This window comes from Stylophora pistillata, chromosome 4, assembly GCF_964205215.1.
Source record: "Stylophora pistillata chromosome 4, jaStyPist1.2, whole genome shotgun sequence".
NCBI classification, from domain to species: Eukaryota; Metazoa; Cnidaria; class Anthozoa; order Scleractinia; family Pocilloporidae; genus Stylophora; species Stylophora pistillata.
The window spans coordinates 9,328,099-9,348,235 of NC_142522.1; the positions used below are offsets into that span (position 1 = coordinate 9,328,099).

The 20,137-nt window shown below is 38.9% G+C and overlaps 1 protein-coding gene across 1 annotated transcript; it reads right to left on the reverse strand.

Moving 5' to 3' along the window:
- Positions 1-2,540: 2,540 nt before the first annotated feature.
- Positions 2,541-8,446, reverse strand: LOC148732342 (uncharacterized). Its single transcript, XM_088758986.1, has 11 exons — positions 7,721-8,446; positions 7,463-7,571; positions 7,186-7,299; positions 6,837-6,885; positions 5,356-6,398; positions 5,176-5,268; positions 4,984-5,076; positions 4,585-4,758; positions 3,902-3,999; positions 3,542-3,678; positions 2,541-3,405 (listed from the first exon to the last, which is right to left on the reverse strand). The coding sequence occupies exons 1-11, from the start codon at positions 8,188-8,190 to the stop codon at positions 3,245-3,247; spliced, it is 2,541 nt and encodes an 846-aa protein (XP_088615112.1). The 5' UTR covers positions 8,191-8,446; the 3' UTR covers positions 2,541-3,244.
- Positions 8,447-20,137: the final 11,691 nt, after the last annotated feature.

The window sequence follows — 20,137 nt, forward strand, 5'->3', positions numbered from 1 at the left end:
CCATTCTATCTGTTCGACTTGCCGTTTTTGGTTCTTAACCTTTGGCACAAGCGGGACCGATATTTTAAGATCGTGATCGTGATCGTGATTGCCTATCGTGGTTTTCATGGTTATGTACATGAGCGAATCCTGTTACGCAGCTTCATCGTTTATTAACCAATTAGCGAATAAAGGTAAATACAGACCGGCAAGGACTCCCCATGTGGCTTTTATGGCTACGTCGTATTATCGCCTTCCAATTGTATTTTTGCTCTCAAAAGCATGTCGTAAAGGATTTTCCTTTTTTGTACGAGATTATCGCATGCTATATAAAAATTGTTTTCAGCAAGGGCTGATTGTGTATCCAGGCGGATTGTGAAAGCCATTTCTCCGTCATGTCATCAATGTGTTGGCCAATGATCTCATGAACTCTTTCCTGCGTGTTTTTTTAATATCGGTGCTTAGAGAGGTTTGTAGTGAACTGACTGTTGTCGAGTTGCACTTTGGCCTCTTGTTTTTTTCTGTCTTATTCATGCTGGCTGTTGGTGTGTTGCTTTTTAAAGGATTTAAAGCAGAGTTGTTTTTCAACTCTTTTAGAGCCGTGACCTCATTGCATTACAAACTGTTTTGTGGCTTGGATACAGTAATCTCTGCAAGTTGTGTTATGACATTTTCCAAGTAACTCTCAAGGACGATTGAAGGCTGAACTGGTGGCATCCTGTTTGATAGGAAACAGGTGTGGTTCTTTGTTTTGTCCTTGAAAAGTGTAATTGAGACGCATTCATCTTGCGAACAGATCTCGCATGAGTTGGCCTGATTTTACATTCGTTTGTTAGGGGTGCTGGGATGCTGACTTGACTGTCAGAAATTTGATAGTGCGATGCCACCACAAAAGCCAGATAGGGAGTCTGTGCTGGTCAGTTTTTACCTTCATTCTTAGAAATTTTTTGCGAAATCATGAAAATTAGTGCTTAAAAAATGTGCTAAAATATAGTTCGATGATCCAAAAACTCAACAACCACTGTCAGATCGAAGGATCTCCAAAACGTACAGCGAATTCAGGTTGATTGATCAAGCGATATTAATTTAGTGTTGACCCGATTAATTTAATTTGAAGGCTGTCACGCCGTGTATGTGTTTAACTATAGTTTTGTGCCTTTAACTTTGCACGTGCGTTATTCATTGTGTCTTGAGGACCACAAGCTGATGCTTGAATCAGTTAATAATTAATCCAGCGGTCATTTAATTTTACGCTGTTTACTAAAATATTCCAACTTGCAGGACACATATCTGTACCTCCTGTTTTTTTTTTTTTTTTTTTTTTTTTTTTTTTTAACACACACACACCTAGGTACCCATAGTTCTCCTAGTTTACTATGAAATTTACAGCAAAGCAGATTATTAAAATGGAGTGAGCATAAACATTAGTTTAGTTAATTAGCTTAATCATTAACTTAGTTTACTAGCACACGAACTTACAAACCAGCAAAGCCTGCAAAATAAATTAAAGATCAGGCTGAAGAAAAATAATAAAATGACCCGCTTTTAACAGGATTTCTCCACGTACCTCTGACATGAATGTTTAGAATTCACGTGAGAAACGCGGCCTTCATTTCTTTGTTTTGCATTTTGGAAAGAGGAAAAGAGGGTTGACCGTTTTACTTTTCCCTGCTGTTGGAGACAACTGCACTGTCGTATTTCATCATCTCTTTCTGACAAAACGTTGCTCAACCTTACCTTGACGCCACAACGTACTTTCAGCTTATATACTTACCACAGTGTCACCTATTTGATAGCTATCGTCTACAATTGTTGTGATTTGCATAATTGAAGGGGAGTTGCGAGTAGAGTCATCTTTCTCGCAAGCGTGCTGCATTTTTTTTAGAGAGATCATCGCTTTTTCCCCGCTGTTTTATCAGAAATGGATTAAGGTAATGTGGATAAGTTGGTGCGTAAGTTTTTGTTGAATAACCATGAAATATTTAATGAAATCAACCGATAACTTTTCTCCCTACGTGAGTGGACTTGAATGTGTTATTTCCCAGCGATTTTTGCCTAATTTTGGGATATGTCGAAACCATTACGCGAAGACGACTTCACAATAAACCTTATGTAAGAAGAGAAGTCGATTGGTTTTATAACATATTTCGTGGTTATCTTGAGACAAACTTACCCTTCCGTCGTATGAACATCGTCTTAATCCAATTATGATAAAAAATGCAGCAAAAAAGCGTTGATCTATTTCCGAAATAGTTTTTCTGAACGTAGACGAAACAACCTTTCGCCATATCTTTCCTCTAGCAATTTGCTATGTTTGCCCAGTGGCGATCTAAGAAATTTTTGCGAAAATACTAGGATGCGATTACTGGCAACTCATTCCTTAAAGAGATTGCAGACACGAAGCCTGAGAAGATTAATGCTTCCACGTGATTCGAACCCGACTATTAGAGGCCATTACTACTAAGAAAATTTAGAGAGTGAGGTCAAAGGGGAGGGAAGTTGATTGAGTTACACAAGACGTATGTTGTGTGGAATCAGTATTGGATACTCACGTTCGTGAATAGCCAGCAGATTATTTATTTGTATCATAGAACACTGACAGTTTTTGCATTTCTAGTGAATTGATACACCATAGCTTTTTTTAAAAACAGCCAAGAATTTTTCCACTGAAACATTAATTGAACTTTGCAAAACTTGACAGCATACATTTCAAGAGTAAAATACTTTAGCGTAGTCAGAGTAGGCAGCTCTAGCTCAGCACATCCTTGACTTTCATGTTTAAAGTATTGCATAAATAGACGCCAAAACCCGCAGACAGTGGTGACTAAGATTTATGAGGATAGTAATCGATAAAAATGTTGGTCGCTAGATATAAAAATACTCGTCAACCTTGCAGTACCATAAGGAAGTGGATTGCAACAGCAGCTAATTGAAACGTGTTTAAAAATCCTCATGTTCATCGTCCACATCCCATTAGCTTCAAGAGAATAGTTAAGCTGTATCTTTATAAAAGTGATATTTTTTTGTAATATAATTTCAAGTAAATCGGTCTACCGTATCTCCTAATGTTAGACAGGGAAGATTTACTTAAGGCGGCTAACAGTGTCAAACGTCTGTAAACCGCAATAGTGGTCACATCACATACATGCATAATCCTTCCCCCAAGAAAATCCCGAACGTGGAGTTACGGGCGTAGCCTTTTCAAAGGTTAGTAAACGTAATGGTCGACAAAACATCACCTACGCGTAAAATATTTCTGAACAAATTACAGTTTTGTGTCTTCAGGGCACGAATACACCGTCGCGAGAGAAGAACTTTGATTTGCTTCCAAGCTGACGTTTGACGTGGCATCATTTTCAGATGGAGACCCAGGAACTTCCACATTAGGCGATGACTGAACAGCTTGAGCCTCAACATCCTGTGAGCCTAAACAAGTAAAATGGTACGTGGAAAAGTTATGCATTTGAAAAGATACACGAACATGTCGCGGTGACGCTGTTTGAAATTATTCTTAATAAGTCAGCTTAGATACAAAAATCAAAGAACATTTTAAGGTTACTACCTTTCCTTTTGCAGGAAACGTTTGACGGTTGATATAGCAAAACCAAAACCAACAGGGATCCTACCAGAGTTAGTATTCCAGGCGCCATTGCAAACACATATCGCACGTAGTTGCTAATTGCGTCGTTTGAGTCGTTTCTGAATCGAGAAAGGGGAATCAGATGACAAGAAGTTTAAAGCTGTAATCATTAGCCCAGTAGAGCCAGAAAATAATGATTTCCTCCGTACGATGCCACAATATTTGAATTTTAAATTAAAATTTCAGTATTTTTTTAAAACAGTGAGTTCACATACCGTTCACAACTATATCAGGATCATAATAAGGTTTCTTTGTATGTCGACTTGATAATAGCTTACTGACCTTTCTTCGGGGTAAAACTCCTGAATTCCGATGATGAGTGCACCACCTAAGAGTTTAGAAATCACACTGATGATGGCAAACACTGATCCACTGGTTTCCTAAAAGCAAATGATTATTCCAATTTATTGAGGCCGATGTCTGTTAGCTCACTGGACTTCCGGATCTAGTAGTGCACTGGACTCGGGGGTGAAGTCCTACCCCTTGCCAGTTTATGGTGTGTGCTCTTAGACAGGATACCTTCTTAAAAGGCGCCTTTCTACACATAGGGGTTCAAAGGGATCCCTGCCAAATTTCAAGGAAACTAAGAAATTCTTGGAGTTATCTATCCGGAAAACACAATAAGCTCAGGATGTCCAAATAATAGGCTTCAATGAAGAGTTTTCCATTTTTTTTTCCACCTATAGGCTTTATAAATATGCCCATGGTTGCTTAAATGTCCTCCTTTTTTATATCAAGAAATGGTCCATTGTTCCGGTTCAACCTTTCAAAACAAAAGTTTTTTTGTAGTGGTGGTGCGGAGGGACTTTTCCCGAAGCGAAGGGGAAAAGTTCGCAACTGATCGAGAAAATAATCGGAATAACAATTTGGCTGCATAGAGTTGACTGTCGATATTTACTTTCTGAGAGTTTGGTTGGGGGCCTGGGTAAATCTAAAGACAATGAAATTCGTTTTACAATACTAACCTTATTTTCTCCAATCAGCTCTGTGATGAAAACAAGTGCCATGACCTGCATGATGGACAGACCACCTCCTATAACTATCACTTGTGCATAGGCTGCCTGCCTGGTGGAAAGGGTTTGAAAAAAGCTCCAAACAGCACAGCCCACCACTACAGAACCGGCCAAAAGGTAACTCCACTAAACACCAGAAACAATGAAAAATTAAAGCTTAAAAGATCAATTCAAGGTAGCAAAGCTCATTATTTTGAAATAGTATGTTTTTCACACAAAGAAACCTGCGTGTAACTCAGGTCCCTTTACAAAATCTGCTGTTGCCATAAAATATATAAAATAGGGTCGCACGTGTGACTGCCCAGTTACTGAACGAAACTGTTAATTATTGAACTCATCTTATGGCCATACTTTGCTTCCAATCTTCCTGTTGAGTCCGTTGCAGATTAAACTTGAAAAACAGGCACTGATCAGAAGAATAAGTGGGAAATAAGCAGTGGCTTCCTAAAAAAGGAAAAAAAACACAGCGCTATCAAAAACACAAGTGAACATCGTAAATTGTATCTTAAATTTAATCGATTAGAGAAGATTGGACCACGATACCTTTGCAAATAGTAGCCTTTCTGTAAGGAAAAGAGGCAAATATATATATACAGATCCCTGCGCCAGGCGTGAACACGTGAATATGATGGCTACCTGAAATGACACAAGAGCAAAATGAAAATAAAGCTTTCAAACCTTTGTCGCGAAAATAAGCAAGACATCAAGAAGGTGTGGTTGTACCTTATACAAATTTGGATCTCTCAGCCAGTCTTTAACTGCTTTTGGACGTTTTCTAATAGATGGCAATTTGTCCGATGGAACGGGAAAATTTTGCAAATTAGTATTATCATCTAAAGCTGACGAATTATTGTTGCATTCGCAAGATGCTTTATTTTCATCTTTGGAAAATTCTTGTTCCACATGCTTCTGAACACTTTCTTTCAGGATGGTTTCCTCTTCAGTGAGTTCAACAACGCTTGATTTTTTCTGCGTTCCCACGTCCACTGACGGCATATCGTAAAATTCAGGCGCACGGGAAGTCACAGACTTTTTTGGCTTCCTATCGGAAAGGCTGAAAAAATTGTCTTTCTGCGCATCGTCACTTTTGTCATATTCAAATCCCAAGTTAAAGAGGCTATTATCAACATCGAGGGAAGTGTTGACGATGGCATGCTTTCTTAGCCGACTTTTGGAATCCATCGATGTTTCTGGGATGGCCCGGATTCTTTTTATTTCATCATCTTCTTCCATCTCCTCTTCTGTTTGAGCTTTACCAGCTTCGTTGCTGTCGTACATATTGCGAGTTTCTCTGTTGGGAAAGGTCCTGATCTCTTCCTTTTTATAGTAATCTTCATTGGTGTCATACCTTTCACATTGACTGCCCAATAAAACTTGGTCTTCAATGTCGACAGTGAATTTAGGTTGCTCTTCCTCTTCTTGATCAAATCTTACGAGGAGTCCGTCCAAAAAACGCACCAGCAGACTCTTCTTACGTTCACTATCTAATTGCTGTACTTCTAAACACATTTGCGACTTTGTATCCTCACTTTCTGGGTTCTCAGTTCCCTTCTCTGGATCAGGAACTGACTCAGTAAGGTCAGTGTCCTTTTGCTCATCGGAAAATATTGCAGCAGCAAACTTGTGCAGTAGACTTTTTCTTCTTTCTCGCTGTTCATGGCTTTGGTTTTCTTCACGTCCGTTGTGCTCATGCTGATAAGTTTCAACTTGAGAAGAAGCCATGATCATGTCCACAAATCTATGAGCGAGGTTGATTTGTGAAGAACCTTTACCGTTGAAAAAAGATACAATCAATTATTGGAGAACACTCCTTTTCGAAACGATGTTGTAATTAAAACTTGTAAGCATTCTAAACGAACACCGACAAAACAATTGTTACTACAATTGGCAGTAATGTCGTAATATAACGAGGCAATTTGCCGTTGTTGATAAGATTACAGACTGCGCTGCTCGCGTCATCGTATCACGCAGCACGTCACGCACTGAAGAAGTCATTTTATTTGACTTCGATATTGTGGTAAAAAGTTGTCGCGGACTTACTCGGCTGCACCTCTTGAGTCCACAACGTTTTATCTATTGTAATGACGAATATCGTTGTGGTCAAGAGAACAGAACACGCTTAACCACTGTCGATTTGATAATTTTACAACGTCATAGGGTATCATGGAGAGTCATATTATATCATTTGAAGTTTGAAGACTTACCTGCACTTTCTCTTCCAAACGGCGGCATTACAACTATTCCTGGGGCTTCCTACAAGGAAATATAAAGTCAGGACTAAGTTGGTCCATTCCAGAAACGTAACGTCGCAAATAACTTGCTGTATTGAAGAATGCCGTTTATCGTTCTTTTTGCAACAGTCTTGTTACCCTGATTCATAGCCACCGACTCAGGGTAGGTAGTGAAAAGTCTGGTTGAAATAATTTATGGTAAGATGTTTATAGTTGAAGACGAGAGCGACAATAAGCCGCTACTCTAATGTTTGATTACTTTAATCATTGTGTGGTTAAATTAAATTCAATACGAGGACTTTTACATCAGTTTTTTACTAACCATAATAGTCGAGAATGTGCTCTTTCTTCTCACACGTCTCTGAGGTTCCTTTGTACCAATGAGAAAGACAGTTGCAAAGAAGACTCCAGTTCCAGCAGTAATCCATGAGAGGTACTTTAAAAGAAAAGCGAATATAATAAATATTTTAGAAAAGGTAATTTTCATAGTAGAGTAGCATGGAGAAATGCAAAGAGTACCCAAAGCCTAGCTTTTTTGATTTATGATTTACGCTCGTTGAAGTTTCTTTACCAATAGTATATGTAGAGCTGTTACTAACCGCAAAATCCGACAGGTTGTTGGGTCCAAGAGCACCTGCACTGTCTTGTCCAAGAAGAACCCAGGCGATGGCATAAATGTAAACACCACTTACGAAGCTGAACACAGTTCTATATCAAACGAAAACGAGACAGAAAAATAACATTCTCATTAGGTTTCACGCGCATTATCACTGCGGACCAAAAGACATAAAACCGCACCTATATGCATTATATATCATTTCTCAAACATAATTCAAACAAAATTATCAAAAACATACCTCATCCAGCTCAGAACTGCACATTCCTCCAAAGACTTAGCAACAGTTGGAATGATAGCCATGTGATTTATGTCCACCACGTTGTAACATATATTTACCAACGCCACGAAAAAGCCGAAGTAAACGAGTGGAAGCCAGTTTTGATAATTGCCAGTACACAAAAAGCACTGATTGTACAAAAAAGGGACTGTGACGGCCATGAGAACTGTTGCCAACAAATGCCAGGACTTTCGCTTCCCAATTCTCTTTGAAAAGAAAGGTATATCAACATGATCACCAAGGTACCCTGAGATTGGAGAAAAAAGGGCGTCCGCAATTTGTCCGATCAGAAACATCAGTCCTGCCTCTGAAGCTGAAAGTTCAACTACGTTCATGAAGAACAAGAGTTGAAACGACAATCCGAGCTGTCGGTAGAGATCGTTGAAAACATTTCCAACCGCACAAGATAATCGTTTCTTGACCTGCATCATCAACAAGCTGTAATGCAGCTTTCTCGAGCTGTACTAACTCTAAAATAGGAAGAGAAAAGCGTGGCGAAGAAAAAGACAGGAAGCGAGAAATACGTCAGCGGAAGTCTGTCAATTAGAACTGAAAACAAACGTCTATCATGAGACGGAAATCCAAACCTGAGTGGCTGGAAGTGCGAACAATGTAACATCTCAAGCAAGAACAATCTAGCAGGCTCGATTAAATCCTTGCTATCAAACTTATTCCTTCTGTAAAATTTAATAAGGCCGATAAGTGAGAGAAATGCAGGATGCCAAGTGCCTTGCAAAACAAGTCTTCTAGAGGATATCAAATACGGTGATGAGCGTTACCTCGAGCTGCCCCCAAGATCTTACTGCGGCCCCGAATTCAGACAAAAGAAATGCACTTAAAAAGATCCTGAGAGTTGTGCAATGTCTTGTGCCTGCTAGGAAACACGATTTTATGCTCTATTGCTTCTCCACCTGGAGGGTTTAGTGACTCGTTCACGGTTGAGAGTCCTCGTTTCAAAAAGTATGTATAGATCTCGCAGGAACAAGATAATTTCAGTAAGGTCCTCAGCAGCTTGAATTTTAATGGAGGGGTGCTTTCCAAATTTTTGACCTTATACAAATTGGTATTACTAAGCAGTTCACTGATTGAGTGACTCTCACTTGTTACACTGCAAAAACGGACTTGGCAATCATTTATTGACCTTAAGAACGTGACTACAGCTTCTTAAGATTACGAAAGGTTGTTAATTGAAAAAAAATATATGTCACTATGTCTGAAAATGTGTCATTGAGAGTTCACCTCTAACCTCATCGATCGGCTGAGGTATGTAAATTGATTTTATAACGATCACTTTATTAATCCAAAGCCTATTACCACAATTGATAGTTGATTAAGATCCCAAAAACACTGAAATAACATCATTCAGATATTCTTTGTTCTTCCGTGAAAGCATCAGTGAAATTATTTTTTAAATTGTTAATTTGCCTTCAATTTATAACATGATTAATTACATTTTATCAACCTGATAACTGCCAATAAAGTCTAAGACAACCGCGTGGGCGTAGTAAAAAAATTACAAGGTGGCTTGCAAATTAATTCATAAAAACGTATGGAGTTGGATCGTAACTCAGCCTTCACTATATTATACTTTGACCGAAGAATAATACTCAAAAATGTATTGAACTAATCTTTTGCGTCTTTTGAAGGCCTAGATACTACGTTTGAGAGCTTCTCTTTTTTGCGGTTTTATTAACCCTTTGGGCGGATAATGTCTGGTTTCTACATTGAAAAACACAGTAAATTGTTTTAGGAACTCCATTATAGCACTTTCCATAATTAAAAAAAAAAATCGATCGAGAGAACATTTATGTAAATTCGACTCAGTCACGTTCACCAGCCAGCTCCCATTAACACTACAACTCAACTCTAGCTTATTATTCCTCTGAGTCATCAAATTGATAAAGATCGAGTTTAAGCGTAATGAGACTTATTATTCTAGGAAAGTTCTTTGAGCTAGCCATCTCTCAGGCCATGAGCTACATTTGGCCGATAGTAAGTTGTTCTCTTAAAGCAATGACGTTGTAAATCATTCTAACATATCTTTGAATGGTCTATACAACAATACCTACGCACAGGCAGTATATTTCTGAAACAGTCGAGGCCATAGACAGTTCTGTCTAGAACATGACCTCATATAACATGATGTCACGATCCAACATTTCAAAACTAAGGTTAGCCCCATATTTAAGTCCCGCCATAGTGGACTTGCATCCCTTACAGGGGAACTAGCAATACTCCCAGTCGCTTAATGCAAGTTATAAGAGTGAATGTTTGAATTGATTGAGTGGAAATCGAAAAATGTGGCGCATGATCGAAAAATTGAAAACCTTCATATTTTGCGCAGAGATACCTTATAGTGAACTTAGAAACATGGCAAGGTTTTTCCCAGACTTGCTTCTTTATCCTAGAAAATTCGCGAAAACTGAAATTAGCGTCGGTAGCAGTAAAATGGCGGAAATCAGTACCCTGAGTAGAGGCAAATGAACTTTGCCCATGAAAAGCGCAAAAGGAAGGAAGCTCGTATTAATTTTACAAATTTGTGTATGAAGGATTGAGGTATGGCTTAAGTCTAAAACGGGACCGTTTCATTTAACTTTGACATCACGGAACGCTTTTAAAAGTCCACAATATTTCAAAATCCAAATATTGCATTTTGTTGCAAATTTTCAATTATCATTTTCACCATGTGGTATAACTCAGAATCCCTTCAGGTTAAGCTCATGATAAGTGGAAACAGTGTTGTTTTCGAGGATATAAAAGTTATTTTGGGGCTTTTTATTCCCGCACGGAAAAACCAGGCTGAACTTTGTGAAAATTGCACATTGTCAATTATGTTACCACATAATCTAATCAGGCACCCCGTTGTTAAATGCAAAATTCGAAGCACATTTTAGAAGTTAGCACCGTGGTCGATCAGGAAATCAATACAGTAAGCTAGCCTTGCATAGCTAACCACGTCAGATTGGTTTTTATCTCTGCTTTCGTTTCAAATTCTAAGCCATTTCTCATTGGGGAATTGTTTACAATAACACATTCCTTAAGCTAGCGGAGAGCGTCTGTTTTTCTTTGCGTACTCGAACACCTGTAAGTCTTAAGAAAGTTCTGGGGTAGACTTGAGCTTCATTGTGGACTTGAAAGAGGACAATTCAATCATTTATAACGGCAGGTCAAATGTTCTTTGCCGAAGATGTTGAAGACGGGAAGCAATTTGATATTATTATGAATTCAACATACTCAAGCGTTTGTCACGCAAGGTCGAAATATTTACAATTACAAAAACACATTGGATTGTTCCCTTCTTGCAGTTTTTTGGGCCACGAGAATAACACCTTTAGAAAACTTGTTCATTAGATAAATATTGAATATGTTACCTTGGAAGAGTGTTTCACTGAAAAGTAGAGATACAACTGTAGGAGGACTCGACCCCACCCCACCCCCTCCACCGTTGAAAACCCATATGTTAACTATTTTTAACGGAAAATCACTAGACTCCGTCGTGAGTGAAAGTATACATTGTGGCACGGTTTTTCTTGGTGATTATCATCAAACAGATGACATCGTTAGGTGGAGGGATACTGAAAGTATTATGCTAGAAGAAAAAAAATGATGCGCAATCAATTCAAAGCTTCAACATCGCCTCCCTTCAGGAATTCTAACTTTTGAAGATTGGTTCCAGCCACTTTGTTGAAATGCCATACCCAGGTGCTAGATCTTTGTGGTTCTCAATGGGTTTAACTGTTAGCCGTAAAACGGCAAAAATTAGCCTTTAGGCGTAAAAGTTGACAAATTTTAACCGTGAGTCCTAAAGACCATTAATTTTAGTTAAACAAGTGTACCACCAACCTTATTTTCTTCAATCAGCTCAGTCTGTAATGAAGACAAGTGCCATGACGTACGTAGTAACTGACAGACCGCTTCCAATTATTACTAATGGTGCATAGGTTGACTGTTTGGTGGAGACGGTCAGAAAATAGCTCCAAACAGCATCACCCATTACAAGGAAAGCTGCAAGTATGTAGCTCCACTTATTTTCGCGACCAGTACAAAATTGAAATTCATTAGAATCAAACAATTAAAATGAGTAGGGCTTATTTTGGGAAACGATCACTTTTCTCTGAACGTAAGAACGCAAATCCATTGATTTATTACTTCGCAAGGATACCGATGACCAATGACTAATGACGAATGGATTTATAGTGACAAGCATTTTAGACATCAAAAAGTAAAATAGGGTCACGCGACCCCATTGTTAAATAATAATAATTTAATATTTATGTTGCGCAAATTAACATGTGGATATGATCCAATGCGCATCACAACACTTTTCGGGGGACTTTGGCCGGACTGCATCAGCAGTTTACAAACAATCGAAGGAAACTTATTTGAAGATGCCCCCCCCAATTCCCAGTAAACAGGCCAGACCACATCACAGTAATCTCATGAGTGGGTTCTTTAACGTCCCCTGCCTAACCAAATTAACTAATTAATAGATGCAGGTGACGGGACCTACGGTTTATTCGTTCTTATCCAAGAAGGCTAGAATGTCTATCCATTTCTTGATATTATAGAAAGGTAGCGCATTCTCCTCAGTTATTTTAAGACCTTGAGTGTTGGTCCGCCGGGGACCGAACCATCGACCTCGACCTCCCGCAAAACAGTCCGGCGCTCTAGCCAACTGAGCCAACCGGGAGGCCGTTAAATGACGTACGTAGTACGTCATAACTGTTCATGGGACTTATCTAACGGTTATACCGTCATAACTGTTCATGGGACTTATCTAACGGTTATACCTTACTTCCGCCATCTTCCCACTGAGTCTGTTGCATATCAAACTTGATAAGGAGGCATTGATCAGGAAAATAAGTGGAATATAGGCGATAGCTTCCTCATAGGAGGGAAGAACACTGTAATTACACTCAAGAATTTTGTAAGCAAGTCAACAGCGCAAATGTTAAAGTGAAGGGACTTTGATATAGTTCCTTTGCAACTAGCAGCCTTTCTGTAACGAATAATGGTAAATAACTGTATACAGTGTCCTGTATAAGACGTGTACATGTGAAGATAATGGCTGCCTAAAAATAAAGTGACACAAGAAAAATGATGAAGAACGATTGCAGAAAATTTTAAAAACCTTAGTAGCAAACAAATAAGACAGTAAAAAGACTGGGTTTTTTTACCTTATACAAGTTTGGATCTCTCAGCCAATCTTTGATTTATTTTGAACATTTCCTCTTAGATTGAACATTTTCCAGCGAAACACGAGGACCGTGTAGATCTGCAGGATTTGCTTCTTAAGCTGAAAAATTATTGTTTCCCTTATAAGATACTAGTCAGACCTTCGTCGCTTTTCCAAGTTTGTCTCAGATAATGATCCTGAGCACTTTCACTAGCGATCATTGCTTCTCCGGCCAAATCATAAAAAAACTAATTCCTTTAGCTGGTCCTCGTGTATTGACGGCATTTCTTGAAATAGAGGTAAGCTGAAAGTCACGGCCTTTTTTGGCTTCCTGATCAAAGTATTGAGAAAGTTTCCTTTCGCTTCATGTTCACCACGATCAATATAAAATCGCACGATTTATTCATACTTGCCTTTATTTCTACTTCCAAATGGCGTCAGTATTGTTACAAGAGCGTCCTGAGATAAAAGAAAGGTAACTGACTGAGTCCATTTATTCCACAACCCATAAAAAAATTGGAAATTGCGATAATTACAGAATCCCCTATCGATTCTATAAACGCGATACCTTCGCGAAAGTGTCGGATACAAAGGTGCGTATACGTAATAAGTACTTTAGGGTGAATTTCATTTCGAATGATATATGTCTGGTTCAAAGCGAATTGAAGGTGCTAGTACCAAAACATTTGTTCAGTCACAACTATCTTTACGAGGCTTTACTACAAGGATCTTGATCTTGACTTACTATAATACTTGAATGTGTGCTATTTGTGCGTAAACGTCTCTTAGGCTCTTTTGTAGCAGGATTCCTGCAATCGTTTTCATCGTATTTGCCATCTTTGTCGCTTATTGCAACTTGATCTTCAATGCTGTGAACGCATGTGGGTTGCCTCCCCTCTTCGTTCAGTTTTTGAAGTTCCTTTGCACCAAAGAGAAAGATGATTACACTGAAGAAGACTCCAGTTCCAGTCGCTATCCATGAAAGGGACTGCAGATAAATAGCAAGAGAACTGACAAAAAAAAGGTGTCTCCACTGCAAGTAGAGCTAAGAAGAGGAAGCTCTATCAAAGCAGTGGGAGAAGAACCCTGGCTGTGCATCTCTTGGCACACTATGTAGTTTAAGTTCAACAGAGGGAGATAGCGATACCTAAAGTTATGAATATACTTCTTTGCGAAGTTTCTCGAGAGCTACTTCTTACCCCAAAGCAGGGAATTTGATAGGTCTCGAAGTGACTTTACCCTAAACCGTTTGACAACTGTAAATACCTTCGCTTATGCAGGTTTTCTTCACTAGAGTATATGAATTCTAAAAAAAAAGTAGGGGAGAAGCTCCTGACCGTAAAATCTGGAGGGCTGCTGGGTCCCACAGCATCACCATCGTGAAGACCAAGAAGGCTCCAGGCGGTGGCATAAATATAAACACCACTCAAGAAGGTTAACCGTTGTTCTGAATAAAAGAGGAAATCGAAACTCTGAGAGAATTTCATTTAAGATTATATACCGGTACACAACATCATTACGCGTAAATACATTAAAGAATTGGTTCGTGTTTAGCATGCGTATATCGGGATATGAATGCATGTCGGAATATTGTAGAGCGCGAGAGAGGCATAAAAGTTGTTCGAGGTGCAGCCGAGAGCAACTCTACAGTAACCTTTTTTTTAAATTTAGAAGTAGGGTGCCTTAAAGTGCCCCTGAGACGAAAATTGAACATTTTATTTTGGCCTAAATTGTTTACACAATGTTTAATTGGGTCAAGTTAAGACCCTTTTGCCATTAAAAAACTCAAAACAAACCTTCGATGACCAACTTTTAACGTTTCAAAGTAGTCCAAAAATCGTCCGCCATTGCTGAAAACATGTTCCAGCCGAGCCCGCAAAACGTCATCATGACGTCAAAGGATCAACAAACTTATGCTTTGCTTTGTCACAACTCTCTTTGCTCGCTGCACAGAGAATCACACATATTACTTTTTTGAGAAATGTTTCGTTTTCAGTCGGGAAATGCCGACTTTTTCAGACGATGGATTGTCCCAGAAATCATCTGAAGTTTCTGTGGAAAGTTTTGCGCCGACAAACGATGAATTTTTACCATGCGAATACAGATAAACACAGAACGGCACGGACTACCCATGTGGCTTTTGTGGTCGCATCACTTTATCGCCTTCGAACTGTAATTTTTTTCTTGTCGTAAGGGATTTTCCTTTTTTGCAAGAAATGATCGGGTGATTAGTAAAAATAGTTTTCGGCAATGGCTAATTGTGTATCCGAAGGCGGATGTTGGGAGTTTGTGAAAGCGGCCATTTCTAAGCCATCAATGTGTTTTCCCCGATGCATTTGGTCAATGATCTCATTAACCCTTTCCTTCGTGTTTTTTACTATCGGTGCTTTGAGAGGTTTGAAGTGAACTCTGTTGTTGAGTTGCACTTTGGCCTCTCTTAATAATAATAATAATAATAATAATAATAATAATAATAATAATAATAATAATCGACTTTATTTAAAGAGGGTATACACATAACAGCTTGCGCTGATAAACCAGTGGCCCTCAAAACTAAAGTTAGTAAGTAATACATTCTAAGCCATAGAGATTAAAAATAGAACTAACTAATCGAACAATGTAACTATTCAAAGATTATACAAATACATAGATTATATAAAATACAAAGATTATATAAATACAATAAAACTAGATTATAATACAGCTTCAAAAGAATCAATGTCTCTATAAGAATTTATAAAATAATTCATCAAATCACTCCTAAAAGAGAAGACGCTATGTTGTTTCCTAAGCTCATTTGGAAGACTATTCCATAACTTAATACTACTAACTTGGAAAGACCTTCCTGCCTCAGTAGTATTTCAATACTTGGGACAGATTAGGTTATACTGGCCATGCCTGGTCTCTCTACCATGCAGGGAGGGATTTGTAGTTAAAGTACTTTCAATATACGTAGGGGATTCCCCATGCAGTGCCTTATAGATTAACACGCACTTTCTTATCTTGACTTTATCATAGAATGGGATCCAATTTAGTTTCTTAAAATTTTCCACAGTTCTTGATCTGATACCTGTACCTAATATTACACGCGCTGCACGTTTCTGCAACCGAAACACTCTTATGAGATCTTCCTTAGAACAATAGGTCCAAACTATACTACCATACATCATGACCGGCTTAATAAGGGCATTATAGAAGAGTAATCTTTCCTCAATGGGTAAATAAGTACACAACTTTTTCAGTAGGCCAATTATTTTGCTAAGCTTCTTCTAAAGTTTATCTACATGTTCGTTAAAAGTTAGTTCTTGATCAATTGTAACCCCAAGCAGTTTCTGATGTATAACTTGCTCGATAGCTGTTCCATTTGCTTGCAACTTCAAACAAGGGTCAGCTACACGTGACTTGAGACGCTTACCAGTTACCAGAATAGATTTGGTTTTCCCGGCATTTAAGACCATGCGATTTTGAGTAGACCATGCGCAAAGACTGTCAATGTCCTCCTGAAGTTTTGCTTCAACTGCCGTTGTCCCCAGAGTACAATGAGCACTTGAGGAAAAGGTAGTATCATCGGTATAAACATCCACAGTAGAGTTGGAGATCACTTGTGGTAGGTCATTGATGAAAGTCAGGAACAGCAAGGGGCCCAAAATACTTCCTTGTGAATAACCATGGGTGATACCTAGTGGGGATGAGGTGCACCCATTTATATTAACATATTGTGGACGGTCAGCCAAGTAGCTCCGAAACAATTGTAGATTTCCATCATCGACACCATAGATCTTCAGTTTAGCAAGGAGAATATCATGATTTATCAGGTCAAAAGCTTTACTATAATCAATACACACAAGGCCAGTTACATTATTACACTCAATATCAAAGAGGATCTGATCCAAGAGTCGAATAAGGGCAGTTTCAGTTGAATGATGCTTTCGGAACCTGACTGTGATCCATACAGAAGGCCGTTTCTAGACAGGTGCGCGTACAATGAATCATATATATGCCTCTCATAGATCTTTGACAAAGTGGGAAGTACCGAGATTGGACGATAATTTTGTTTATCAGTCTTAGAGCCTTGATTTTTAAAAATTGGTGTAACTTTTGCCATTTTCCATATTGACGGAAAACTGTGAGTGGAAATACAATAGTTGATAAGGCTCGTAACCGAGCTGGCAATACCTGGCGCAGCAATTTTTAGCACTCGAATGCCAAGACTATCATCTCCTGTCGCTTTGCTAGAAGGCATTTCCTGCAGCATTTTCAAAACCTTCACAGGGGAGATAAATGGAAGTTCAAATGCGTATTCGATTTCCTTAGTTTCCTTTAAAATGGAAGACACAGTTTCAGTTGGTAAACATGAATCAGCGGAATCCAATATTTTTGTGGCCTGATTTACAAATGTTGAGTTAAACAGTTCGGCAATATGAATGTCTTCAGTGACAATTTCCCCGTCTTCATCAAGCTCTCCAACATGACAATCCTTTCCTTGCGAATCTCTTATGAGATCTCTAATCAATGACCATAGTTTCTTTGGACAATTCCGATTTTCCTCAACTTGAGACTTGAAGAAGGCTTTCTTAGTATTTCTTAGGAACTTGGTAACTTTATTTTTCGCTTCTCTAAAAAGCATCCAGTCCCCCGGATTTCTTGAGTTTCAAGCCTTTCTAAGGAGACAATCTCTCTTCTTGATCTCGACATTTAGATCGCCAGTAAACCATTTAGGCTGACTAATTCCCTTGATTCTTTTTGTTTTAGCTGGTGTGTGCTTTTCCAAGGTGCCATTGAAAATATCGTATCAGGTGTCTATAATGTCGTCGGTTTCTTCGAAGACAAAGGCTGCGTCCCACGGGGCCTCATTAAGGTCTTTTATAAAATTGTCTTTGTCAATATTCTTGAGATTCCTATATCTGAATGAAAGATGTTTCTTTTTACCTCAAGGGCCTTGCTCCTGCCACTGATTATAAGGCCTCAATGCAAAAACTGGCAAATGATCAGACAAACCGACATTAGCTACAGAGACATCATATATCCTCTCAGAATGACTTACGTAAATATGATCCAAGCACGCGCCAGAAGCAGGTCTGGTGACTACGTTTACCATCTGGTTTAGGCTCAAATCCCTAAGGACTTAATTTAGTTCTTGTTTGTAAAAACGCGTCGAATTTAAAAAGTCATAATTCAGGTCTCCCATCACAATCAACTCCGCGTTTGTCAAATAGGCTTTTTCGGTGTTTTTCCCGAAATTGATGTTATATTCTCGTTTCGCCGATGGAGGACGATAGATCCCAGAGATCAATAAAGATCGTTTTGATTTATGTGGATAAACTTCAAGCCACAAGGCTTCAATGTCGTTAGTCTCAAGGTCTAAACGGCGTCGAACGCATAGATTCTCATTTACATAAGCGACGATTCCACCCCAAAGCTTTCCTTGTCGGTCTTTCCTATATAGCTTATAAGCGGGAATACAATAGTACGAGTCCGGCACTTTACTATCACAAAAGGACTCCGTTAGGATCAAGATGTCAAGCTTGCAGTCAGGTCGAGCTTCGCCAGTAAGCGATTTAGAGATCTCTTCAAATTTTGGATCCGTAAGCCTTTGAATGTTCCAGTGACAGAGCGATAAACCATTCCGGCATTGCGAGGCATATAGGTTGAAAGGGCCAGGATTAACCGAAATATCGCCACATACACATAGCAGGCCCCACTCTGCAACTAGGCCAATCGGGATAAGGTGCAGTAACTTGGTAACCTTGACATTAGTTTCGGAACACGCATTGCTTGTTGACCGGACGAGTTTAGATTTACCATATCGACCAGAAGGACGGTTAAAACGTTCTGCCAACGAAACACGATAGGAAGCCAAAGATATTCTGGAGTCCTCAATGTCGTCCTGGCGAAGAATTATTTGGCATAAACACAGAACTATAAAGGACGTCAAATTAACCCGTCCGACCGCCATTGCTGTAATTCCATTGCTGTAATTCTCTTGTTTTTTCTGTCTTATTCATGATGACTATTGTTGTGTTGCTTCGGTGAGGTTTTAGAGCCGCGACCTCATTGCGTTACAAAGTATTTTTTGGCTTAGATGCAGTCTGCAAGTAGCGTTATGACAATTTTCCAAGTAGCTCTGAAGGGCGATAGAACACTGAACTGGTGTGATTCAGTTTGATATGAACCAGAAGTGGTTCTTTGTTTTGTCCGTCCTTGCCAGAAATTTGGGTCAAAATGCCGGACGCACGTGCGTATTGAGGAGTTAATGGCGGCGAAATCGTGTAAGGAAATGTATGGGATTTCCACAAAAATCTAGAATACAACAAATACGAGTCAGAGTATTCCCTAGCTCCGACTCGAAACGAGTTCAGAAGAGATTAAGCTGTACTTCTAGCATAAAAATAATCCAAAAGCTGTTTGTTCACTTACTTCCAGCAATGTCAGCAATGTTCGATATTCGAGGCTAGCCATTACCTCTAGTCGGTTTCAAATATAGCGTCATCCATGGCAAAGGATCGTCGATTTGAGGAGCAACCCTCCAAGAAGTCAACTAGCTCCGACTCGCATTAGATAAAGGGAAGTTCGAAGTAAGCAAATCGTCCATAAAAAGAAACATTTCTTGACAATAAGATACTTTCAAAAGAGCTTGAAAATTGCTATTTTTGCTCTGTGGAGTCTGTGATCTGAGACCATCCTTGAGAACGCACCAGAAAGGAAAGCGTTAAAACAAAAACCCTCTTCGAAACCTTTAAACTGTCGCCATATTTGTTTTTCTTATTAAACAATGTTTGACGGGAAATAAACTCAATCCAAACCCTCTCATACTAAAATAGAGCCTTGAACAAATTTATTTTCTCGCGCGAAAATTAGGAAGCAGATCAAAGAGATCTGTATAGTACGTTCGTTGAACTGTGTTTTCAACTGGGAGAAAAAGCCCTTTTCAAGTAAGATTTGCCTAGATCTTCCCATTATTTAATGCAAGTGGTTTAAACTACAATTTCCAAAATGTCTGACATCCGTAGACGATTACAAATAAAGGCAGTTTGAATGGACATTGAAGCTTTGTACAGATTGTCCCTTGCATTACATCAGACAGCAAATTGCTATAAGTCGCTCTGCCGTAAAAATACAGAGATATGTTCAAAGCTATTTTTTTTGCTTTTTTCTCCATAAAGAAGGTCCACAGAACTTAAATCGCTCCATATTTAATATGG

Coding starts and splice junctions, on each gene's coding strand:
- LOC148732342 (XM_088758986.1), bottom strand. CDS start 8,190: ATGATGCAGGTCAAGAAACGATTATCTTGTGCGGTTGGAAATGTTTTC. Junction 6,399..6,836: donor GTTTGGAAGAGAAAGTGCAG/GTAAGTCTTCAA, acceptor TCAACGGTAAAG/GTTCTTCACAAATCAACCTC. Junction 5,077..5,175: donor AAAGGCTACTATTTGCAAAG/GTATCGTGGTCC, acceptor TTCCTTTTTTAG/GAAGCCACTGCTTATTTCCC.